The sequence below is a fragment of the Mugil cephalus genome, chromosome 2, assembly GCF_022458985.1.
Source record: "Mugil cephalus isolate CIBA_MC_2020 chromosome 2, CIBA_Mcephalus_1.1, whole genome shotgun sequence".
NCBI classification, from domain to species: domain Eukaryota; kingdom Metazoa; phylum Chordata; class Actinopteri; order Mugiliformes; family Mugilidae; genus Mugil; species Mugil cephalus.
Window position 1 is genome coordinate 15,685,299 of NC_061771.1, and position 25,426 is coordinate 15,710,724.

The 25,426-nt window shown below is 45.5% G+C and overlaps 3 protein-coding genes across 12 annotated transcripts in view; 2 read left to right on the forward strand and 1 right to left on the reverse strand.

The window, feature by feature from the left end:
• The first annotated feature begins 494 nt into the window (after positions 1-494).
• On the forward strand, positions 495-5,606 carry LOC125000118 (cytochrome P450 2U1). 2 transcript variants are annotated; one of them, XM_047575493.1, is made up of 5 exons: positions 502-1,552; positions 2,521-3,165; positions 3,635-3,796; positions 4,347-4,514; positions 4,654-5,606. In XM_047575493.1, the coding sequence occupies exons 1-5, from the start codon at positions 1,120-1,122 to the stop codon at positions 4,866-4,868; spliced, it is 1,623 nt and encodes a 540-aa protein (XP_047431449.1). In that variant the 5' UTR covers positions 502-1,119; the 3' UTR covers positions 4,869-5,606. The 2 variants fall into 2 exon arrangements, with proteins under 2 accessions (XP_047431458.1, XP_047431449.1); XM_047575502.1 differs by lacking the exons at positions 4,347-4,514; positions 4,654-5,606 and adding an exon at positions 3,925-4,064 and having other exon boundaries at positions 495-1,552.
• A 1,764-nt stretch (positions 5,607-7,370) lies between these two features.
• On the forward strand, positions 7,371-10,691 carry hadh (hydroxyacyl-CoA dehydrogenase). Its single transcript, XM_047578005.1, has 8 exons — positions 7,371-7,568; positions 7,902-8,030; positions 8,114-8,271; positions 8,503-8,629; positions 8,864-8,953; positions 9,954-10,026; positions 10,121-10,237; positions 10,337-10,691. The coding sequence occupies exons 1-8, from the start codon at positions 7,452-7,454 to the stop codon at positions 10,453-10,455; spliced, it is 930 nt and encodes a 309-aa protein (XP_047433961.1). The 5' UTR covers positions 7,371-7,451; the 3' UTR covers positions 10,456-10,691.
• Positions 10,692-11,825: 1,134 nt separating this feature from the next.
• Positions 11,826-25,426, reverse strand: part of lef1 (lymphoid enhancer-binding factor 1) — a 42,347-nt gene continuing 28,746 nt past the window's right edge. The window contains exons 7-11 of one of the 9 annotated variants that reach the window (XM_047577998.1): positions 25,204-25,366; positions 24,299-24,406; positions 22,641-22,680; positions 21,964-22,021; positions 11,826-13,423 (exon numbers count right to left, since the gene is read on the reverse strand). In XM_047577998.1, the coding sequence (XP_047433954.1) occupies positions 13,387-13,423; positions 21,964-22,021; positions 22,641-22,680; positions 24,299-24,406; positions 25,204-25,366 (406 nt within the window). In that variant the 3' untranslated portion in view covers positions 11,826-13,386. Of the gene's footprint in view, positions 13,424-21,963; positions 22,022-22,640; positions 22,690-24,298; positions 24,407-25,203; positions 25,367-25,426 lie in introns of all 9 variants that reach the window. The other 8 variants (XM_047577997.1, XM_047577995.1, XM_047578004.1 and 5 more) reach the window with 8 other exon arrangements.

Here is a 25,426-nt window from a genome sequence, read left to right on the forward strand (position 1 = left end):
AAAACTAAACCCCCAAAGTGTAAATATGTTATGAATAGAAGTTATGAGTACAACTTTTTATTATAAACTGCTCAAATTTTAACTTAAATCTGCTGTATTTAGATCTAACAATTAGCAGGGTAACATTTCTATAAATACACCTATGTGTATTTTAATGGTTAAAAATGTATACATTAGGAGATAAAAGAAGTCTCATCTCATCCTCACTAGGTTTGCAGGGGTTGCTGGAGCAATTAAAAGTATATACCAAAAAGAAGGACGTGTAAGGGATTCAGTTGTAGGTATGCATGGAAATCATAAAATAATGTCTTGCATATGAAGAGAAAATACTACAGTAAACAACAAATTCCACATTCTGTTATTAAAGACTACCTTGCACCAGTGCCTTGTTCAGATACCTTTTTTTCTTTTCGTTTTTCCCTGGAGGACAGCAGTTGTAAATGTTAGTATGGGAATAAAAAAGACATCACCAGTAGATAATAAATGTCATGCCATGGGTTTTATAATCCATCAGAGTCTTAAATATCCATATCAGTCGGTCACATCTTTTTAATGTACAAATTTCCAGCACCCCTTTCCACAAATTTACATTTCTCATGCCCTGTTTCATCAGGAACAACCAAACTGGTAGAAAAATGTGTAACTTATGGAGACGTGTGCAGCCTTTTTGTAGAATCACCTGCATTAAAGAGAGAGTCATGCTTATTGTTGTGTACCACTGCAAATCATTAGCAATTATTAAATCCGTTTCTTAAAGAAACTTATGTTCAATCAGAAAGACATTTTCAATGTCAATTGTTGCTTAAATGCACATTATAGCCAATAACATCCGGTGGTGCAGCCTGTGAGTCTAATTAAAGGGCTAAAAATTCCCTCACGCGACAACGTCCAAGCCGACCAATCACAGCAGGGCACAGCTCCGTCAGCCAATAGGAAGCCAGTAACGGTACAACGTTGACTCCCCACGTTTGACAGTCACAACAACACAGGAAGAGCCAGAGCTACTGGTGGCGTAAATAAGGAGAAGCAGGGGCATCGTCCTCTAAAAGTGTTATGATGTAGAGATGCACCGTCAGTGTTGTCAGCTCGCTCGGTTCCGCTCCTTTCTACTCTGGCGCCATGGCTTTGCTGTCGTGGCTGGGACACCTGAGCAGCTGCTTACTATCGCTTACAAACGTTGTCAGTGCAGCACTTGTCTTATCCGTGTATCATTTAGTTGCTTTTTACCGCAAACAGCGGGAGCTCCGGTATAAAAACATCCCTCCGGGTCCGAAGCCATGGCCGGTGGTGGGAAACTTCGGCGGCTTCTTCGTGCCCTCTTTCCTGAAGAGGAGGTCCGGGCAGCCGGCGGAGCGCAGGAACATAAACACCATGGACGTCTTAGCAGAACTAGCCAAGGTCCACGGTAACGTGTTCAGCCTCTTCGTAGGGAGTCAGCTGATCGTGGTGCTGGACGGCTTTGACGCGGTTAAAGACGCCCTGTCCAACCACCCCGAGGTGTTCTCGGACAGGCCGGATGTCCCCGCCATCTCCATAATGACCAAGCGTAAAGGTGAGGAGCTGTCTGCACAGGAGGCACGCTTAACAAAAACAGAGATCTGAATCCTGTCTGTGAAGAAAATGCTTGTCCCTTGCCAAAAACAAAACAAACAAACAAAAGAAAAACAGTTAAGAAAGAAAGAGGATTGTGCTTTTTTCCTGAATCTTAGATATCGACTAAAAAGACCAGGACAATTTTTTTTAGAATTTGAGAATTATTTATTTATTTATTATTATTATTATTTTTTGTCTGAAAGTAATTTTGACAATTCACGTATTTGAGGGATAACCCAGGAAAACAATTAACGTAATGTATATTTAAAATGTTGGGAACAGTTCATGAAACTAATTAGTTTTAGAATTTGAGAATTCATTTTTTTGTCTTTTTTGAAAAATGTATAAAATCAGCAAAAAATACCAATTTCTTTCTATATTTACTTTCCTTAATAGTAGTTTATGTAGCCTATAATAACCTAGCTATACATATTATTCCCCATTTTGACTTTTAAATTAGGACATTTTTATGAGTGATTTTTATAATTTTTTTAGAAGGTTTATAGAAAAGGCAGAAAGCACTACCAGTCACAGTAGGACACAGTAGGAAATCTGATTTTATGAAGTAGTTGGTGAATTTGTGGAAGTGTACCCTGTGGTCGCCATGTGACCATTCTGGTGGTTGCTCTCATAAGCTCACATATGCTGCCAACCATTTCCTGCATTATACTTACTGGAACAGAAAAATGCAAGCTACACAGTAAAATGTGTGACCGATTTCAAAGATAAAGTTGAGTTAGTTCAAGGAAAAATAAAAGTATTTTTTTGTATTTCAAGGCCTTAGTAGGTCAGTGTGTATCTACGTGCGTGTTACAGTTTTACAAGTTAAACAGGGAAAATGAAAAAAAATAAATAAATAAACACGCCTCTGTGAGGTTAATGATCTGAGCCGTAAACTCCTCCTTTTCTTGCTTCATTGAACCTCAGGGATAGTCTTTGCACCTTACGGGCCCGTGTGGAGAAAGCAACGCAAGTTCTGCCACACCACGCTGCGAAGCTTCGGCCTGGGGAAGCTGAGTCTGGAGCCGTGCATCCAGCAAGGCCTGGCTACCGTCAAGGCGGAGCTGCTGCGTCTGAACCGAGAAGGCGGCGGCGCCGGCGTGGATCTGAGCCCGCTCATCGGCAACGCCGTGTCCAACGTCATCTGCTCCATGGTCCTGGGTCAGCGCTTCCACCACGAGGATCGCGAGTTCCGCACCATGCTCGACCTGATGACCCGCGGGCTGGAGATCTGCGTCAACAGCCCCGCGGTGCTCATCAACATCTTCCCGCTGCTCTACTATTTGCCCTTCGGTGTTTTCAAGGAGCTGCGGCAGGTGGAACGAGACATCACGGTGTTTCTGAAGGGGATTATTCAGAAGCACCGTGAAACGTTAGATCCGGAAAACCCAAGGGACCTTTCAGACATGTACTTGATGGAGATTCTGGCCCAGCAAGGGGAAAAGGACAGCACCTTTACAGAAGATTATCTCTTTTATATCATAGGAGATCTCTTCATTGCCGGCACTGACACCACCACTAATTCAGTTTTATGGACTATGCTCTATATGGCCTTACACCCTGATGTTCAAGGTAACAGTAATAACGGTCCATTCAGTGTGTCCTTTGCAGGCCGCTTCCATTCACGCTAGAAAATCTAATCACTTCTGCAGATTGCTTTTGAAAATTGACCTCCAGTGGAGTGTCCATCAGATATGGTAACTGATATCTGGTGATAATGTTTATGATAACATGAGTGCATTTGAGGAATCACGAAAAGAAACAATGTGGAGAATTGCACTGTTCTATATTAATGCATATTTTTATTGAGAAGCTGCAGCTCAAACACTTCCCGGATTTATAAACCACACGTCTTGCTCACTCATCCATTTAACCACTTCTGCAACTGTTTCAAACCACATCGATTCTCTCATCAAAAATATTCATTCACCGCTTTGTTTTGAAATAGTTTTCGTTTTCTTAAATTGCACTTAACCTTTGCCGATCCGGTGAGATGAGGACTCCATTGATCAGTTCTGTTGCTTCTCTGCTCTGATTTAAGACAAGGTCCAGGCAGAGATCGATGAGGTGGTGGGCAGACAGCGGGTCCCGTCTCTGACTGACAAAGGAAGTTTGCCTTTCACTGAAGCCGCCATCATGGAGGTGCAGAGGCTGACTGTGGTGGTTCCACTGAGCATTCCTCACATGGCCTCAGAGACAACAGGTAAATGAACAGTAAAGTCTGAATGTGTGAATGGCTGAGTCGTAGTTGGAGCAAACAAACAATGACTAGATGTTCCAGAGAACCACATAGGAAGTGGCACTTTAAGACTTTTCAATAACATTGTTCAGCAGGTGATTGGGAGAGAACCATCTGCTGCAGCATAACTTGCACCAATCAGATCAACGAATCATGTAGTAGGAGTATGATGTGGCACAACTATCTGCAATGTGAGTGGTTTTGAAAGGTAGCTAGGTAGGTGGGTGTTTTACTAAACATCTGTGCATATGAAGACAACCTGCATTTCCTCTCTGCACTCTGATTGTTCCTCACCTCTGTGGATCAGTCACAGATGCATAGTTGCAGGATCCCATGAATGTTGCAAAAATTCATCTACTTTTGCAGGTTCCTCAAACTGAACAGCGTCCCGATTCAACAGAATTTTGCTGCAAGAAGTTTGGTGGAACACTTGTTTTCAGTAAAGATTTGCAGGTCATTTGCTAACACGATGGCCTTATAATATGGTCTTTCACACTATTTTTTTTTTTTTCAGAGTTTAGAGGCTACACTATTCCTAAGGGAACTGTCATATTCCCCAACCTGTGGTCTGTTCATCGAGATCCCACCGTGTGGGACGATGCAGACAGTTTCAAACCAGCGCGCTTCTTGGATGATGAGGGAAAGTTGCTCAGGAAAGAACACTTCATACCGTTTGGGATAGGTACGACTTTACTTTACTCATATGTCTATAAAGTTTCCCAGTCATCAAGGTCTCGGTATATCCTTGATCAGAGATTCATCTGTGAATGCATTTAATATTATGCTCCCTGACCTAACAGCTTGTCCCTGGTGTCCCTCAGGTCGCAGGGTGTGCATGGGTGAACAGCTGGCAAAGATGGAGCTGTTCCTGACCGTCACCAGCTTACTGCAGGCATTCAGATTCAGGCTCCCAGAGGGAAAGCCTCCTCCTTCCCTGCAAGGACGTTTCGGCCTGACACTAGCGCCCTGCCCGTACACTGTGTGCGTGAGCGCTCGCAGTTTTGACAGTGGGGCAGGTGATCGGTGCCTGAAATGAGAATGACCTCACAAAAGTATGAAAGTGCCAGTCGAAGTATCCTGGAGAGACTTGGCTTCATGTGGGAAGCACTTAGATATATTTTTGACCAGAGTTACTCTTTTAAAGACTGAAAACCACTGGGATATTTTGCTAATTTATAGATTATTATCTATCTTAATTTATCTTACTTATTCACAAAACTGAATCAAGTATTTGATTCTGACTAATATATGGCAGGTGCCTCATTTAATTTTATTTTAATATGCGTGAAGTTTGTCTTGAATGTTTAGATTTAAGCACTAAATTTAGCAGTAATGTAATTATGAAGTGAAAGACTTTATTTTTATGCTCGGGAGTTTAAATACATGGTGCCTTACAGACTTCGTGTTATGCGATTTTTAACCTTTCAATACAAACTGATGAATACATATTCAGTTGACAATGTATTTTTTTTTGTCCTTTTTGTACTGTTTTTAACTTTTTTAGGATTATTGCAGTTTCGTGGAGACATTTGTGTCTTAATGCAAGAAATTCTGTTACGGACACAAATGTACTGTATCAGTATCTAAAAAAAATATGTCTGTCATTAACACAGACATTGACCTGTTTTCAGAGCAAATCTGGTGTTTCAGAAACACACACACACCTCAGAGTGCAGAGCTGTTGTGTACCAACACGGGCTGGTCTGGCACTCTTTGTACATTGTACAGTGTATACAGTTCAAAGAACAGACTTTGAACCAACACAGGCTTTTTTTAAAAAAAAAAAAAACAACACATTATTATTTCATTTTGTATTGACAAAAATAAAATTAGTTTGGCTATCCTAAGTACACAATGTCAGTCAGTGTCCCAAACATAATTGATGTGCATGTTAAAACCTTTCCTTTTTTTCTTGTTGTTGTTGTTTGAATTTACTGTTGAATCAAACATTCTATAAATCTTTCAATGTGTACATTAACCTTTGGCATTGTATTTATTACCATCTTAATCAAAAATAAAATAAGTGACTCAATAGACAAATTTACCTGCCTTGGAAATGCAAACAAATAATACATTAATTGCTATTTATGTAATAAATAGCAATTAATGTATTATTATTAAATAGCAAACCTACAGAATGATTGCTATTTATGTAATAAATAGCAATCATTCTCTAGGTTTTAAACAGATTAGCGTTTTATTTTGATGTTCCTACCTCGTCTCAATTGTCTTTCATGATGTCATATTCTGTTTCTACAGAGTCAACTAAATTAAAAAGAAAAAAGAAAAGTGGATACTTAAACAGTCATCAGCATTATCAACTATGTAAAATCACTGAAACCATCTTTGGGAAAAGCTGTATTTGTCTTCACCGTTGTAATATGCAACATCTCTACTTCCTCCACAAGGAAAGAAAGCCCGAGCCTGGGCCCCTATCCTGTGCACTTTCTACGGAGGAACCATCGAGAGCAACCTGACCAGCAGCATCACTGTGTGGTAGGGCGCTTGCACTGCGTCCTGCCTCAAGACCCTACGCCCATAGTGAGAGCAGCTGAGAAGACTTACACAATGTCCCTTCCCTTGAGGACATTGCAACACCTGTCTTAGCTGACAGACTACCTGCCCAGCTCCCTAACCACACCAACTCTTGGACTCTGGCCCCCCCCTGTACTCTCCCCTAAGGCACTGTTCACACATGTATACACACCAAACTCAAAGGCTGCACCAGCCACTTTATGCACCATTAGATTCATTTCAGTCTGTTATGTGCCTCAGTTTTTAAACCGATCAGGCATAACATTATGGCCACTTTTGGGTTGAGGGGAGGGGCCTCTGTGGATCAGGCTTATTCCAGTGCATCCCACAGATACTTGAGGCCACGTGAACACCCTGTGATGTTCTTCATGATTTTTTGAGTTGTTCCTAATCCGTTTTGTGTGTGTGTGTCTGTGTCAGGCTGCATCCTGCTGGGGATGGCTGCTGCCTTCAAGGAGTGTCATTGCTATGGGGTGGGGGTGTCTGGTCTAGGTGGGTGGTGGAAGTAACAAGTAAGTAAGTTACATTCACAAGAATCCCAGTTTCCAAGAGTTTCCCAGCGGAACACTGAATTATCACAAGATGGTAAATGTAATTTACATTTCCTGGATGAAACTCTCGCCGAACATAAGTCATGCAGATGTCTGTATCTCCATACTGACATCTGCATGAATGTCGTTACAGTTAAACTTATCGATTCTTTATTGACCCAAAACAATTGATTTGAAAATCACGAAGGTGGAGAACCAGCCTTGGACCACCAAGCTTGCGGTCTGCGTCAATGCGAGGAAATGTGGTTGCATTTCTGGAGACATGTACGTGAGCTACGGCTCTGCATCAACGCCGGAGCCTTTACGTCAATTAACGCAGAAGCATAAATTGCGGTTGAGTCTGCTTGGGAACGTGCATTAGCTCCTCCGACGTGACAGGTGGCGGTAATGCGGCTCAACGCAGCGGCCGGTCGCCATTTAATGAAAGTAGAAGAAGAGCTGCGATTCCTTCTCTTGCGAGCCTGCGTGGTCACGTGATCGCCTGTGCTCCGTGTGTCCTTGCGTCCCCCCTCTGTGTCCACTCTGCTCTACTTATGGCTTTCTTGACTCACCAAGTCCTCCGAGGTTTTTCCTCTTCGGCGGCGAGGAATGTCGTTATTAAACAAGTCACCATCATCGGTGGAGGACAGATGGGAGCAGGGATCGCACAGGTACGCGACGAAGTGCACCTTCGGCCAGTCTGTGGCTAGTCTGTGTACGGAGTAAACACACGACCTCCTAAAGCTCGTACACGCGAGTTATGTTGTGGTATAGAACTGTGACACAGATGCATTTATAGTTTTGTCTGTCTTTATCTCTCAGACACTGTGCAGTGATTGTTTGCACTTTCATTTGCATTATTGTTGCATTATTATAGTGTAAACAGGAGCAGCTCTAAAAATATGTAATTTCTGTTCTCTTTCTATTTCTGTCTGTTTTTGTTGTTTGGTTTGTTTTTTTGTGAAATTTAGTGAAATATTGTCGAATTGATCTCTCTCCTGAAGGTTGCTGCTTCGACCGGCCACACTGTGACACTGGTGGACACGTCTGACGACATCCTGAAGAAGGCCGTCAAATCCATTGAAGGGAGCCTGAAAAGAGTGGCCAAGAAGAAGTTTGCAGACAAGCCCGAGGTGAGAAGTGTTAGGTCAACAGACTGAACCGGAACGGTAAGGGGGTCAAATTTCACTGGTGATCTTGTGTGCGTTGTGTTAAGGCAGGTGAAGAGTTCATCCAGAAAGTCCTGAAGCATGTGTCCACCTCGACCGACGCCGGCGCAGCTGTCCAGAGCTCGGACCTTGTGTTGGAGGCCATCGTGGAGAATCTGAAAATCAAGCAGGATCTCTTCAGTCGGCTCGACAAGCTGGCCCCAGCGTGAGCACTGCCCTTTCTCTGGTTTTGGTTAGAAGTGGACGTTACAGTGTAACAGAGGTTTAATGCCAGCCAGGCGCTCTGTGTCGTGTGTGTTGGTGTTTAAAGGCGTGCTTCTAGTCATTTTAATTTGGTGAACGGACTCATGAGCTCATTTCCAAATCCATTTTATCCGTCGGTGCTCTCAGTCACTCACCGTCTCTCGCTCTTATTTTTCTGCACTTCCTCTTTTAGACACACCATCTTTGCCAGCAACACATCCTCATTGCCCATCTCTGACATCGCCAGCTCCACCAACAGGCTGGACAGGTTCGGGGGCCTCCACTTCTTCAACCCCGTCCCTATGATGAAGCTTGTAGAGGTTGGGCCTCAAAGAAATCGGCTACGATTTATTCATTTATTTGTTTGTTTGTTTTCAGAGCTTTACATACCAGGAAGTAATGCAGCATGTTTAATGTAAATGGAGAATATATGTTTTAAGTCTCTGTTCGTCTGTTTAGTTGTGCTGGATGGAAGTGTGGATGGCACAGGTCCATCAGGAAAAAATATTTTTACGCTGTCAAAGCCGTAGTGCTGAAATATTCACTTCCCGCAGGTTATTGGAACCTCAGCAACAAGCCAAGAAACGTTCGACTCCCTCCTGAACTTCAGCAAGGTGCTTGGAAAAACGCCCGTGTCCTGCAAGGTGAGGTTCAGTGTCGCTTACAGATGATCCAAAGCATTGTGACCACTGGAGGGTGAAGTGTGTGGATTGCGTAACGCAGAGACAGATTCTAGCCTCCGTGTCATCCATTAACTCTTGATAATGGAGACTTTGAACGGCGTTATCCCCCTTATACCAGATGATAAACATAACTAATAAGACTATGATGTTTGATTAATACCTGGAACAATCATTAGGTAATAGGTCCTAATGCAGTGGAAGCATCCAGTACTCCAGTAAATAGGACAAACCTTAGATGCAGTTTGGCATGGGACAGTTTTGTAGTCCTCCCACATTGTAGAACCCTTTGACTTTGGCTGTGATTCAGAAAACTGTCATGCAGTCGAGGCTCAAAGCCAATCAGACTGTTCATGGTGCACAAACACTTTGATAGTACAACAATAACAAGATTAGCTGAACTGTTATAACTACTACTCATTGTTGAACTATTTCACTGTGCAAAAATCGGTATCACGATAGGGTTTGTGAAAATTGGTTTCGGTTTATTGTAGATGGGATTCAAACCTGTGAGTAGGCAGGCAGTGTAGGCTTCTTCTTGCAGCTTGTGTGCAACAGTCGCCATCTTGTGGTCACCAAAGGATTGAACGTTAACTTGTTGATGTGTTGCAATAAATTAAAAAAATAAACAAAAAAAAGGCTTTGGCTGAGTCCCCGTTGCCATGGTTACCCACTCCAGACTACATTATAGGATTTTGTAGAGATGTTCTTTATTACGGATTATTGGACATCATGCAGCCAATCAGAGTTAAGGTAATAATGGCAGAGTCTGGAGAGTCAGATCTGTCAGATTGCGGAGCAGTTGTCCAGGTCAAGTACCAGATACCCCGGGGCTGCTTCAGAGTCGGGAGCTGTTGTATGGTTACATGTGAATAACGCTGCGTCAGAGTGGATCATGCTTTCTGTCACCAGTGTGTATCCCAACTAGTGTCTAATGAGCAGTGTGCGACATCTCTCCATTCAGGATACGCCCGGATTCATCGTGAACCGCCTGCTTGTGCCTTACACATTTGAGGCCATCCGCTTGCATGAGAGAGGTGTGTATAGCTGCTGTTTCAATGGTTCTAGTTTCTAGATTCTTTACTACAGCTTGGCATGGTTACCACACTGTTCCTCTGTTGTTTTCCTCAGGTCATGGATCCAAAGAAGATATTGACATTGCGATGAAACTCGGGGCTGGTTATCCCATGGGGCCCTTTGAGCTCTCCGACTACGTAGGACTGGACACGTTGAAGTTCATCATAGAGGGTGAGTAAAGCTACGACCTAGGTGTGGGTACGACTCAAAAGTGTGTCAGGAGGACGGAGGAAGGAATCTAACCCACGTCTTATTTCTGTAAACCTTCAGGGTGGCGTGAAATGGATCCCGAAAACCCGCTCTTTGCTCCGAGTGAACTGCTGAACAAGTTGGTCGCGGAGGGCAAACTAGGCAAAAAGACGGGAGAAGGCTTCTACAAGTACAAGTGATTCACCGAGGATGTGTTCAGGCGCCACTGTCTGGCTTCTGCGAGTACAAGTGATTCACTGAGGATGTGTTCAGACGTCGCTGTCTGGCCCTGGGAAACTAAGCTATCCAAGTAATACCGATAACTGAAACAGAAGAGTGCCTACATTAAAACCTTCTTCCTCCGCCAGTCCACGTTTTTACTCTGAATGACGTCTGCGTGTGTCCAATTAAATCTGAGTGAATAGATTTTTCAAAACCTGTCTGTTCTCATTCTTGGAGTGAAAGGTGTTGACTGCTCAGTGAAGCTCTCGAATACCTCCTAGCACAACTTTTTATTCATAGAGGAACCCGTTAAAAAAAAAATAAATAAATAAAAAATAAGATAAAACATTTATGATCTGAGGAATGTTTGCTCACTTTAAATCGGATTAAAGCCAAAAGCTTTGATATAGAAAGTCCAATTTAGACCCAAACCTGGAATATTTTCATGATACGTAATGCAGTTGGTTATGAATGGAGATGAACCCACAGAGGGTAATTACCTGTGGAGCTTTACAGAGTTTGTCTGGTTCTAAATCGCAGCTCTCTAAAGAGTTGACAGAGAAAAGAAACTGTGCCTTGACAGCAGAAACACAATTGTTCATATCAGAGTAAAAAGTTGGTGGAGAAATTTTCTGCTGGGCTCGAGTCAGGTTTAAATTCTCTAAAAGTTATTAAATTCAGCTAAATATACTATTCTTATTGCATTTGGTACTATTAAAAGTCATTTCTGGGCAATTTAACACTGCACAGTTAAATCATTACTAAATTAGTTTAATCTTAATTTTAATCCAGAATTAGAGGTTCACGCATCCCATGAGATCATTAAATGCTTTCACACAAACCTGTGATTTAAAAAGTTATAATGGCTCAAAGTAGTAAAGCATCAGATATTTTTCATTTCTTCAAAATGTCCTGTTCACACAACGAACACAAGGTGGTGCTGTTTTACTTGAAATGGACCAGATGAGATGTGAAATTAACTTATGAAATTGGCTGTAAACAGAATTTTTAAGCTTTTCAATCTTGCCATTTTCATTTCAACTTTTAATTCAGAAACATAGTCGTTACCACGCGGTTATCTTAAATTTCAGCGGAATGTGTTTTTCTTACTCTTTACGAGCCTTTAAATCAACTTCTTTCAAAATGATTTTTTTTTTTTTTTTTTTTTTTTTTGCTTCACACAGATGCTCCGAGTACAGTGTGAATGGGACACGTCCGGAGATGTAACAGCTCCTCGGCTTGTGTAACATTTCTGGCAAAGACGATGTTGTACGCGCGTCCCGCCACCGTGTGTCACTGCTGCCCGCGTTTTGCTTCCCCCACAACCTCTCAAGGATGACAGCCAGACTGTTACATGTGGCACATCGAGCTCTGGTCTTCCCACCACACGAGTGATCAAATGAGCCAACGGTGGCTTTTTATTTTTCTTTAAAAAAACAAAAACATGTCGAAACCGTTCAAATATGACCACTTGGGAAGCAAAGTGCCACACCAAGATGACAGTGACCCAAAACATGAGAATAAAAAAACAAAAAAACAAAAAAGGAAGTCATCAAGTAATACTAAAATAGAGAATTAAAATCAAAATGTTACAGGGATGTTTGCATGGAATAAACAACATGGCTAAAGACCACACTATTAGCTACCAGAGAGAAAAGACAAAGGTCCATTGCAATAAAAGAAAGACTGTCAAGTGCTGGGGTAAATATATATATCTGCTTCATTTGTCATGTTTTAGAACAATAAAATATAGGCCTCTGAGCTGTCACTCTCGCCTTTGTCCTAATGTTGCCTGCAAAAATACCAAGAAAATTGACATATCCTGACAGTTTTAAAAAGTACACATACTGAGCATTATTTTACATCTGAGCAAGACTCGAGGTCACTATTTGTTACAAATAGTTATCAAAAGAAGCCTTAAGTTTCAATTTTCTGCAAGACGCTTCAACAAGAAAAATGGCTTTCCTGTGTCCAAAGCTTATTTTCATATATACCACTATATAAAAAAAACAATATTTAAAAAAAACATCACTAAAATATACACCGAGAAATCGAAACGAGGGTTCAAGATACAAAAAAAAAAAAAAAAAAAAGCATTCAAAATAAAAATTCAGTCGAAAATAAAAAGCAAATCAAAAGTGTTGATCCTTTTTTTGCACCAACTGGTCAGCGTCGAACTAAAATGGCGTCTTGAGGACGTTTCTTAGACGAGATGAGATCCCTCCATCTTCCTTAGTGCAGTCTTATAAAGAGGTGTTTGGTCGGTCGGGTGAAACCCCAAATGGTCTCAAAAATCCAGTGAGAGAGAGAGAGAGAGAGAGAGAAAGACGGAGATAAAAAGGGGGGGAAGGTGTCGAGGGAGTTAATGTCGGCCTAATGAGCTTTACAAAGGAACAGAGGTGACAAATAACTTAGAATAACTTAGTAACAGGTGTTGGGGAGTGTGTGGGCGGTGCAGGGGGGGGGGAGTTTGTGCGCACATCACAATTGCTGCTGTTTTTCAGTGCAGTGCCTCAGATTGCAGTAAAGCTGATTATTAAAAAAGAGGGGGGAGAAAAAAAAAAGGAGGACAAAACACGGACGTCAAATTGCTGTTTTCAGGGCTTTCGGTGAGAGGAAGTGATTTGATTGCGTGAGGGTGCTCCTACTAATCTTGATTGTCTTCAGTGTCTCTACAGCAGGCGCCTTCGGGAAGGGAAGGGTGAAGTCAAACAGTGAAGTGTTGTCGGTGACGGTGGTGACATGTGTTGAAGGGGAAAGTGGGTGTGGGGGTGGGGTTAGGGGTAGGACGGGGGGCGGAGAGGAGGAGTAGGGTCCTCTGAGAACTGGAGGCTTCAGTTTGGAGATTTAAGGGTCTTCATGGAATCTAACAGGCCTCCATCTCAAGCAGAGGGCCCGTAGCTGCTGCCTTAGCTTTGCATGTGGAGAAACTGTTGCGTTTTCCTCCTGCAAGAAAGAGAAAAGGAGGCTCAGCCAACCACGCCAGCGAGTACACAAGCGCACACCGAGGGGGGAAAAAACTCCTGCGGTTTCACCAACGAGAGTTTGGTAACGTTCTCATCACACAAACCAAAACCAGACGAGCAATGACTCCAGGGTGACTCCGCGGTGACTCACCATGCATGCATGCGTTCCTAGTTCAGGGCGGGGCAAATAATCTGTCGTTACCGTTCACACAATCAATCATTAAGCCTTTGCGTCCTCAGTGCTACAGCTGATGGAGAGAAAGCCTCTGCAGCCCGGAGCGAAGCGCTGAGCTATAGAGGGGTTATTGGTCAGCGACAGGATGTGGGCCGGCCTCTAGCTTTGATCTCCTCCAACATGGGGGTTGCCGTGACCCAGCTGGCAGCGCTGCGCTCGCCGCCGCTGCTGCTCATTCCTCCTCTCGCTCCCTCGCCCGATTGTGTTGTGCTTGACATTTAAACCACCGCTGCAGGTGGGCAATGGGAAAACAAGAAAAGGAACTTCTAGGTCGGCCCGAACACCCACATTTACAAACATCTAAAGGCTCGATGTGTGGGGTTTATAGAGGGATCTACAGGCAGAAATGGAATATAAAAGCCTTTATCACGTTTTCATCATAACAGATCTGTGATCTCTGTAGGTAGCGGTTCAATGCCTGGTTCATGGGCCACACGCTGAACATCCTCGAGCAGGACACCGACAATTGCAATCAGATTTCCCAGATCTGATTTTTATTTAACTTTGAGTACCAATGGGTAGAATATAAGGCAGGGGGCTATACAAACACAATACCATTTATCATGACGGTATTGTGAAAATGATGAAAGTAAGAACTATATGTTAGTTTAGAGTGAGTTCATGTCGTGACATCATGTTTCTACAAAAGAACACTTGCTCTGCATTTTAGTTTCTAAAATATGTCCCTTCAAATGGGGGAGAGGCTTCGCCTTTAGTTGCAATCTTTCACCACTAGATGCCACTAAATCCCACACACAGGTCCTTTAAGTGTGCATTCATGAGCAAGACAGGAGTGTTACAAGTGCTGTAGAAATGCCAGCAGCTTAACACACACTGATATTCTGAGCAAACGTATCCCACAATTCACTACACCATATCTATCTATCTATCTATCTATCTATCTGACAATAAGACGCTGAGGTTTATAATGGCTTTGATTCAGCATCAATATTAATGCACCTGTATTAGTCTCTATTAATTGTGTTTCTCTCAACTGAATGTGCGTTGTGTTGTTTTTTTTTTCCTTGTTTTTTTTTCTCTATTAGCACTGATTGATGTTCCAGCAACTCATTTCAGCTCCAATGTGCCATGTGCTGTTTTGTCATTTTAACAGGGACAAGATGTCCTTATTAACTCAAGTGAGTCCCAGCGAGCTCAGGCAGAACTTCACAGGCTCGTGGAACTAACGGGCTCTTCAGTCACCGAAAAAAATACGTCGCGCAAACACACGACACTCGACGCGAGCACGTGGAACCCACTCCACCGCCGCACTGATCGAGTTGGGCGAAACCAGCAGTGTTTACTGGGCCGCGTTGGTAATTATCTGAACCGGGGCCAGGTTCAGGTGCAGGGCGACGAGGAGGTGCGAAAATGTCACGTGCATCCACTCCAGAGGACCCTCTCGAATTTGGCCCCGTTTCCCTGACGGGGAAATTGTTTGTCAAGCTGCGAAAGTGTTCTTTTTCCTCTTGTGATCCAGCCCTGAGCTAACATAACAGAGTTAGCTTCAGTTATTGACAAGCCGAGGAGAGTTATTTTAGACCTACGCAGCATCAAATAGAATCCGTGATCAAAGTGGAGAGGCAGAGACAGAGGTGGATGAATGCCTCCTGCGACTAAAAAGATGGATGTTTTGCGAATAGGAAAAAAAAAAGGGGGGAAAGAAGCGGCATTAGTGTGCTTCTCTCTCTTGTGGCGAAGCCGTGTGTGTTTTTGTAGGAGAGGAGTCGGTCGAGCCCCGCCGCTCGCCGCCGTCTCCGCGCCGAAAAGCCCCGGCGCACGCGCGGACACACACCGCCCTGCAGACGGCTTTACCACATGCGGATAAAAGGGGAACGGGACGGAGGCCACCCTTCCCGAGGAGAGCTGACCCCGAAACCGAAAGGAACGCGGCGCTCGGGAGAAAAAGAAAAAGAGAGAGAGAGAGAGAGAGAGCCCCTGTCGCTTTTATTTACCTCCGCCGCCCTCCCTCTTTTCATCCCAGGATCTCAAAGCGGGGCCCGCACGGCCGGCCCTGCACCCAGTTTCCTGGGGAGCATTTTTCCTTCCCCCACCACAGACATGAAAAGCGCTGGCCTTCCTGCCTGGGGAAGAGTCCTGAGGGGCTGCGGGCGAGAAGTGTGTGACCGTGTGTGTGTGTGTGTGTGTGTGTGTGTGTGTGTGTGTGTGTGTGTGTGTGTGTGTAAGTTTCAAAAAGGGTTTGGTGGTGGTAGCAGCAGGGGTGTGCGCTTGTGTGGTGGCTGCTCGTGGGGGGGGGCACCAGGCCAGCGCTTCACAAGGTCCGGCCGACACAAACACTGGGATTCAGGAGCAACTTGACCCCTCCGCTCCCCTCACCTCACCTCCCCTCCCTCCTCCTCCTCCTCCTCCATCCATCTCCCCCTCCTTCAACATTAGTGCTCAGGAATGCTGGCTGGACTTTTTTTTTTTTTTTTTTTTTTTTGCAGGAAATGAAACGCTCCTCTGTTCAGAAGGTTTTAGACTCCCCCTTCTTTTCTCTCTCCCCCAATCCCCTCGCCCCTACGCGACGGAGGGAGAGAGGAAGGAGTCGGAGAGAAGGGTCTCGCTCCGGCGTTTGAAGTGTGGGAGGTTAAGATAACTGGCACAGCCTCTCGCCTCAATCGCCCGCTTTCACCTCCCGGGCCAAATCAAAGCGGCCGCAGCTGGGGCCCCCCCCCCGCCCCCCGAACGCCCCCGAGCCCCCTAACCTCCACATCCCACCCACCTAACACAGTCCGACCTCACTCCCTAACGCCGCGACTCGGGGGATTCTTTTGGTGCCATTAAAAAGGGGAAAAATGACTGCAGACAAATTACTCTAAAAATAAGCTGAGTGGAGAGAGGTGTCTCCAGCGCAAGCTGAGGTGCAGACTTTACCATGGCAGAGGGAGGAGGACAGAGAGGAGAGGGGAGAGAGTGAAAGGCTGGGAAACGGAGAACAATCCTAGTGAAGCAGCACTGGTCTTAAATTCTCTTCGTTACAAGTCAGGATTTATTTTTATAACGCTCTACTCGCGGAAGTTAATTAAGATCTAGAAACGTAGTGAGCACTTAATAGTGCTGGAGCAGGGTAAGAATCACGTGTAGTTAGATGATTACCGGTTGTAAACTAGCTGTAAAAGTAATTATTCCACTGTGCTCTCAAAACGGTGATAGATGAGAAAGTTTGGGTCATAGTTTTGTCTCCTTTTTTCAGGCTTCACATAGGTTTGAGCAACGCATTACACAGCAACTACGTTTACTTAGAACAGCAGGAAGTTTCCATCAATATTTCCAAATGTCCAAAGTACGAAGAGTCAAGTTTCGAAACATGTTTGATTTAATATAAAACCGAAAATCAGCTGAAGCCACGTATTGTTTGGCTTTTTTTTTTTTAATAATTAATCAAACAACATAAATCGGCCTTGCAAAGCGTGGTGACTGAATTAAGGTAAATGTCACCTGTTCAGTCTGTCTCACACTGACTGAACTGACGCGTTCCCGTGAAGGAACGTTCACATTCCTGGTGCCAAGGCGTGTCGCGGGTCTCGCCGGTGACCTTGGCCCCGGACGGCGCAGCTGGTTTCGGTGACACCTTTTCAAAGGAGCCTCCACTCTATAAAACTTTGGCAGTGTCGCTCTTAAAGACAAAGGGGAAGGAAAGAGGGGGAAAAAAAAAAAAAACGAAAAGAAAAGAACGGGCACCTGGAAGGGACGCTGACGTTTTTTAAAGAAAACGCTCTGCACTGTCAGCACTTTCCTCAGCTTTGAGCCGCTCGACATGAAAGAAAATCGACCCTTGAGAGAACGCTTTGAAATGTTTAACTTCCAATCAAAAAAAAAAAAAAAAGTCAATTTTTTTTGTGACTATCGGAAACTAAACGAGCGCGTCCGGAGTTTGCTAAAACGCTACGAAGACAAAGGAGACGAAAGACGGTGTCTGGCTTAAAATATTGGAGGGGAAGGGTGGGGTCTGGTTGTGGTCAAAAAAGGGAACGGGGAGGTGGAGGGGAGGTGGAGGGGGGGGAGTCGCCACAACCCCAAACCTCAGGTATGCGTGGGTGAGACTAGGGGGAGCGCAGGAGAGTGTGGGAGTAGGGGGGAGGTAGTGGGAGGCGGTGGGAGGGGTTGCCCACATCAGAGGCGGCATCGCTGGGGGCCCTGGCAGCTGAAGTCTGGCCATGTGCCCCCGCACGACTCAGTCTGAGCCGCTGCAGGCCGGGGGATGTCAGGAGGGGAGGGGAGAGGGGAGGGGAGGGAAGGGGAGGGGAGGGGAGGGGGGAGGGCGTGCGGCACATTCAAAGAGTCGGCACAATGACTGCTCCCTCTGCTGTGGTCTCGCTTCAAAGGGCCTCCGCCGCCACTCGCATTCACCATCGGGGCGGCGGAGTGGAGCAGGAAAAGGAGGAGCGGACGAAAAAAAAGGGAGTAAAGAGGCAGAAAATGAGTGGAAGAAGAGCCGGGGTTGAGGTATTTTTTTTTTAACTCTTCACAATGGCCAGACGGACTAGAGCAGCGTAAAAAAAAAACAAAAAAAAAACAAACACGGGCCGAACGTACTCCTTCCTGCCTGCGCCGCGTTACCTGGGGGCCATTTATTCAGAGATAAGCATCCGACGAGGGGGGGAGCGCTTTATAAGGTCACATAACTCTGCCTCTTCCGAGAGGCTGCTGCTGCGCCCCTAGGGTGAGGTGAGGGGGGGGGGGGAGAGAGTGTGAGAAAGACAGGAAGTAGAGAAGACATCACAAAAAGCCTTGAGACTGGACCCTCATACTGTTACTGCAGCTGGCCAAACCGCAGCACAATAGGCCCGTGACTCAATCAAAACAGATTTCAGGCCCCAGTCTAAACAACCGCACCGCCAGAGCTGCATTCTCTCCCCGTGTAAACAGGGGGACGTTGAGACGTTCCCCCCTTTCTCGGGGTGTCAAAATGTCAAATGAGGTCAGTCAGCGTCGGTGTGAAAGATCGGGCCGCGCACGTTAATTACGGGTCCGTTTTCTAAGTGCTGAGGCGGTGGGTTTTCTTCACAGGGAGGGCTTTGTGAAGGTCAGAGGGAGGGAGGAGGGGGTGAACGTTTCCGACTCCATTTCCTACCTAGAGTAACATTAGCCCTGGGCGTCGCTCTCATTTAGGCCCAAATTTCCCTCATCCACCTCCTACCTCATAACCACTTTCACCCCTCCTTTTTTTTTTTTTTTTTTTGGGTAGCACAGTTTTAAAAACATCTCCTCATCTCCTGCTTTCACTGCTCAGAGCCAGAGTCCGTTTTTTTTTTTTTTTTGCGATCCGGATTCCATCCCCAATTATCCCGTGTCACTAATAAGGCAGGGTGTGGAGGCACTGGGCTGTGCCGCAGTGGCCTGGGGAGGGAGGGTGGGGTGGGGGGGGGGGCTCAGCTCCAAATTGAAACGGCTCGGGAAAATGGGAGGCAGACGCCGAATCTTGCCTAATTGCGGCCGGGGTGTAAGGCAGGCTGCTCGGATGTGTGTGTGTGTGTGTGTGTGTGTGTGTGTGTGTGTGTGTGTGTGTGTGTCAGAGAGGGAGAGAGAGAAATGTTTTGGGCATGATGAGGCTCTGAGAAAAGAGACAAGATGAGAGGCAACAAATAAAGGCAGAGGAGAAAGGGGGAGAAGCGAGGGATGGAGGCTGAAGGATGAGTGGCAGTTGCGCGAGAACGGGTAAACTCAGAACCCTCGGGAATGTGGGATTTTCTTCTGGCCCTTTTCTCACCCTCCCTTTTCCACCTAACGCACTCGCTCCCTCTCTCTCCTCTCTCCTCCTCCTCCTCCTCCTCTTCTTCTTCTTCTTCTTCCCTCCTCACTCATCAAAGCCTTCTGACAGCTGACTTCTGGCTGCACACATCAGAGGGAGCAGAGCCGGGGCATGACTGAGACAGAGAGAGGAGGAGAGGAGAGTGGCCACCAAAGCTCCTGCTTGATCAACACTTTCTTTGATGTCTCAGAACCAGGACGTGATGCATTTCTACCTGATGATCATAATATATATATATATATATATAAATATATAATATCCCTACTCACGTGCTTAAAAACATCCGTCAGCAAAAGAGCGCCTTCGTTAAGAAGTGACGTGATTCGCGGTTTTATGGCACAAGTTCCAAAGCTGGCCAGATTAAAAAGACACTTTTGTCGGGAGTGTCTCCCCCTCTAAAAAAAAATATTAAAAAAAAAGAAAAAAAAATGGAGAAAGCCTGGAGGGCATGTATGCGTCTCGGCCAGATAACTATCTCAAAGGCTGTGAATCAGCGGGCTTAGTCAGACAAAAGGCCGACAGCGCGGGAGGAAGCAAGACAGAGGGAAACAAAGTAAAGAAGGGCGCAGAAACTGTGAGGAGAGGAGGAGTGCGAGTGGACATTTGAAGTCAGTTTAAAAAAGAAAAAAAAGAAAAGAAAAAAGGATCTGGCGGAGCGCAGCGGCTGGGGGAAAGAGACGGAAACTCTAATTTCACAATGTCAGAGTAATGACTTCTCAGAGAGCTGTTCTACTGTGGTGGGAGCCAGCTGTGTGGTGGGCCCACTGTTTGACATGCTAAAGATAACAAGAGGGAACCAACATTGAGCCATAAAAAAAAAAAGCTGCGCTGCAACTCGACTCCTGGTTTGACTCACAGGCTGAAAAATTAAAAAACAAAAAAACAAAACAGGAAACATGTCGATATGAGAAGGCATCAAGTCACCCTCCTCCTTAAAATCCACCACTTTGTTATTTAGAATATTTTTCTTTACAACTGCAAAAGTGAACTAGATGCTCATTGGGAACAATAAAAAACAAGGTGTTCACTTTTTGTCTTCCAAATAAACTCATTAAGAAATCTTTTGGATTTTTCACACAGGGGGACAGACAGATGGGGCAGAGGCTGGGACACATGAAAAGAAACAGACAAACGAGTTCATTTAAAGATGTTTTTGGCGTCTACAGCAAGCTAACCTCAATCCAGCTCTTTGGGATCTGCATAAATTGAGGGCTTGGGGAGTTGTGGCAGTATCCTCGGTATTATGCATATTAGTTTAAGGCTGTCACTGAGAATCAGCAAGGGTGTCCATCCCGCTGCGGCTAGGCACTGCTAATTATTGGATCAGAGATAAAGTGCTTTTTAGCGCTTGCGCTCTCCGCGCTTTGAAAACGGGGCGATGGGCGAGAAAGAGAAAAAAGAAAAAAAAAAAAAGGACAGAAGAAAAGCAGCCCCAATTTTGGGTTCAGATACAGCCACTGGGTCAGGAATCGATCAAGTGGAAAACCTTTGTCTGGTCGGGGCGATTTCGACGTAAGACCAGATTTGTCACATCTGCCCGGCTTTTCCCCGCTGCCAAAAGGGAGCGGAATAACAGGATGCTACCAGACTCGCAGGGAGGGAGAGGGAAGGGAAGCGGAGAGATAGAAAGCAAAGAGAGAAAAAGGAAGATCGGTAGAAAGAAAAAAAAAAAACAGAGTTGCCTTCACCACATGCTGTGAACGTGTTAATCCTTCTTTCGGGGGAGAAACGCGGGGACAGGTGACAGTCCAGTCGAGGGTTTGACATTCGATCTGAATCAATCTCTCTCCCTCTACACATCTTTCACATGTTAGGAAATAAAAAGCGACCACAGAGGCCCTTTGTCACGAAAGCATTATAGGCACCCCGAAAACCCCAGATACCATGAAATCTTATTAAGGTATAGCATCTCATTAAGTTCCTGCCAAACAAGCTGCTGGATCCCGCTCTGCCTCACAAAGACGTGGGGGGAAAAGGCAACACATGCAGCCCATATGGGGCCGAGCCTCCACCGGCAAGTCGGGGAGGTGGGGAGAAAAAAAAAAAAAAAAAAAAAAAATTAAAAATATTCTGGGCGAGTAAAAACCGTTTTCGCCTTTATTATTTAGACCGTGTTTAGAAAACACTGAGTGGATGCCTGATTTATCGAGCAATAGTTTTCGCATTTTTCAAACACGCGGTAAGAAGAAAAATAAGCCGTAAACTGCTGACAGAACATCTGACTCTTCATCCAGCCACACAGAAACAGTGACACACACACACACACACACACACACACAGACACACACAAGGCAGAAAATCCAATGCATATTGTGCTAAGGCCATTGAGCAAACCCTACACACAAAGCACAATCCCTCTTCAGGCCTTAACGCCGCTGACACAATGACTATGGTGAGGTTAGGGTGGACCTCTTTAGGATTAGTCTGTGAGCACACACTCTCAAGTCAGTGTTTAGCAGTGTTAAAAAGAAAGCTTGACATGTACTGAAGTGGACCAGACAGGGAGGGCATAGAGGGGGGTTTGTCTTACCATATTCTCAGATGTACGCCGTTTTCATTCTCTGGCCTGTACCTGCAGAAAATTGCATCTTTTTTAAAATAATTTTGAGATATCTGGACGGCATGGATCAAAGCCGCCCATCTGGCCTACACAGTGTACAGACCATTAAAAAAAAAAAAAAAAAAGAAAGAAAGAAAGAAAAAAAGGAAAACACTGACATTTTATTTAAAGCGTAATTCTCAGTGGATTACAGTTGCAGTGCTAAGAGGAGGCTCGAAAAAGCGCAGATAAACAAGGTCAGCAGAAAGACACACTGTAGCGCAGCAGGCAAACAAACAGTGCAAAGCCCCGAATCTGTAAGTCGTCGTATAGAATGGACAGACTAATCCCAAAGTAGGTGTTAATATGTGGAGACTGGGACGACGGACAGGAGATGGAGGGATGCACACAGAGAAAGTCCGCTGAGGCCGGACTGAGGATAGAGCAGGTGACATTCATGTGTTGGTGTATTTCCTGTGGGGATTAGGCATTTTTTTTTGTTTTTTTTTTTACAGGATGTAACGAAATGCAGCCAAAAACTGTGACAGATGATGCGTGTGTTCTTTGGAAAGACGGCACAACTTCAATATGCATCAGAAGACGAAAAAAAATAATAATAATAATAACAACACTAATAAAGAGGAAAAGCTGCGTGGATCACTGCTTACCTGGGGCCGTTTCCTGCATCTTCTCCCTCTTCCGCTTCTTCTTCTTTCCCTAAAAAATATACAGAGGAACGCATAAAGTGTGGCTCCAGCACTCACGCTCACTAGACCACTCTGATATCCTGCTGCTGACTGCCATGTTCACTCATCCCCTGCTGGGCATCCAACCAGCATCCCCCAGACTCCGAACTCCAGCGCAAACTGCGACACTGAGAGGGCCTGACCGACCTGCCTGAGTTTCATCTCGCGTGGGCGCGCCCCACCGGCACTCAGCCGCTTCTAATTCTGAGCTGTGGCCGTCCCGGTGGAGTACAGGTAGCTACACCACTCCACGTCCTCGGAGCCCCTCTATCGACGAGCATTAGCGTGAAGTGCAATTAAAAGTGATGGAGTTAGTCTAGTTTAGCTGCGTGTGTGTGAAGTGCACCACCTTTTTCCAGCGATGTGGTGGGAGCGTGTAAGGATTTATAGCTTATGCTAAATCCCCGGGGGGGGAGACTATAGGTATAGATAGCAGCGCAGAGTCGTTCTAGTCAAATATGAGCAGCACTTTGGTTTCCTGCTGCAAAGTCTGCTAATCCACTTATTCATGAGCTAATCTGCCTTCTACTGCTGCGGCAGACGGCGAAGAAGAGGGACTAAGTGAGTGTGGGTGAGAGAAAGGATGAGAGAGGGGGCACGCGGCGAAACTGTGAACGCCGCATGCTCCCCGTGCCAGCGCGCTGCCTATTTTGGGTGTTTCCAGGCACGATGCGCTGCCCGTGCACAGCTGAGGATGTCGACTATGGAGGAGCGGTCACAGGAAAGATCACGCTTGCCGTATCTTTACCTGGTAGAAAGTCATTCCATCCGGTGGGACCTGAGCTGACTGTCACTAGCTGATACCTGGTCCCCCACCCTCCCACCCCCACCCCCCTCCCCCTCCCGCCCACCCCCTCCCTCCCTCAGCGAGGCATTTTGGCAGCGGAGCAGCGGAGCCAGAACGAGGAGGGATGCTGTCGGTGTCCGAGGGGAGGCAGATAAACACCACAAAGCACTTCGGTGGTGGAGTGAATGTGAGTGCCGGAGCCACACTTTTAATAAAAGCTGGTGCTCTCTTTCTCTCTCTCACAAAGTCATACACACCACACGCTGAAGAGTCGAACACACACAGACACATGCGACGGGGGCTAAAAAAACAGGCCGCGTCCTAAATCCGGCCCGATGTGTGAGTCCTACCCACATCTGCAAACAAAATGGGCAGCTACGCTACGGGGAGGCGGAGGGAGGGGAGGGGGGGGGTTAAAGGTGGCTGCTGCTGAATGCTGAATGCACAATCCAGACTCCTCAACTCGTTCTAACAGTCGCTTTTTACATCCCATGCTGATGTGGAACATCAAAGACTAGCATAACCATTACCAGGCAATTTTCACTCACAGTGGCAATAATAGTGTCCGTGGATGATACAGTGTCATGAATTACACATTAGGCTGAAACAAAGGGGCTACAAATGGACCCCATTAGCACGGAGAATGCTGGTGCGAATTAGCCCGTGTGTCACTCTCGCGTGAAATTTAAAAAGAAAACGAAAAAAAAAAAACAAGTCATGCGACACAGACGTAAACAAACGACACAAACGCACGCACGCGCACCTCTTGCCAGTCTGTTCTGTTGATACTTACATAGTTGTCTCGGGCGGACCAGCCTGGGTAGAGCTGCATGTGGAGCTGCCGTTCCTTGCGGGCTAACTCATAATACTTAGCTTGCTCTTCCCGAGATAAAGCATGCCACTGTTTCAGCACAAGGGAAAAATAGTATACAGTCAATCACTGGTGCGCGCTAGCATGTTCCCTGCATAGAGACGTGTGCGGTAGTGATTTGGTAAAGGAGAAGAAAAAAAAAAGAAGAAGAAGAAGAAGAAGAAAAAAAAAGCCTTTTTCAACTTCCAAACTTTCGGCGCAGGATAAAAGACAGAAGGAAGACGAGGGAAACATGATGAAGAGATTAGCATGCGCAAGAGTCGGAGAGGGAAAGAGGAGAAGAGGGGGGGAAAAAAAACTTTGATTTCATATCAAAACACTGCTTCCAATTTAGCAGTGCTTTTTATTCAAACTATGTCAGCGAGCAATTACCCTGCGCAGGCCACAAACTAGGCTTTGCTGTGGCTGGCTGCTTCAACCGCCAGGCCTATTCGTTAAGGCTTTTAACATGGCTCTGTGGTTCCACTCTTTTCCCAATCCTCAAAAGGAACAAATTTTGTCATTTCCAACCGTGCCATTATCCAGGCATATTTTATTAAAGCCAATTTGATTAAATGTCAGTTAGACAGGCAGCCTGTATCTGCGCTTCTGAGAGGGAAATAATTGGCTTGGGCAATCATGACAATAATCACAACTTGTTCATAAAAGGCTCCATGTTAATAAGGAATCTTTGTACTTTTTTCCTGCTAATTGGGCCCGGGAAGTGAGCGCGTGCGGCGTCACGAGAGCCGCGGCTCGAACTGCGATCCGCCTGCGATTTAAGTCAATCAACGAAAGATCCGGGCCGAAGCGGGGAAGGGAGAAACGAGGCGGGTGCGCGACCTTACCCTCCGTCCCAGGATCTGATTGATGGCGGCGCTCTCCTTCAGCGTGCACTCGGCGACCACGTTCGCACGCATCTCTTTCATGTAGAGCATGAAGGCGTTTAGCGGCTTCTTGATGTGCGGTCTTTTGGGCTCCTGCTCCTTTCTCTGTTCGTGCTGAGGTTTCCTGCAGAGAGAGAGAAAAATAACAACAACAACAACACAGACGAGGAGGTAAGAGGAGGAA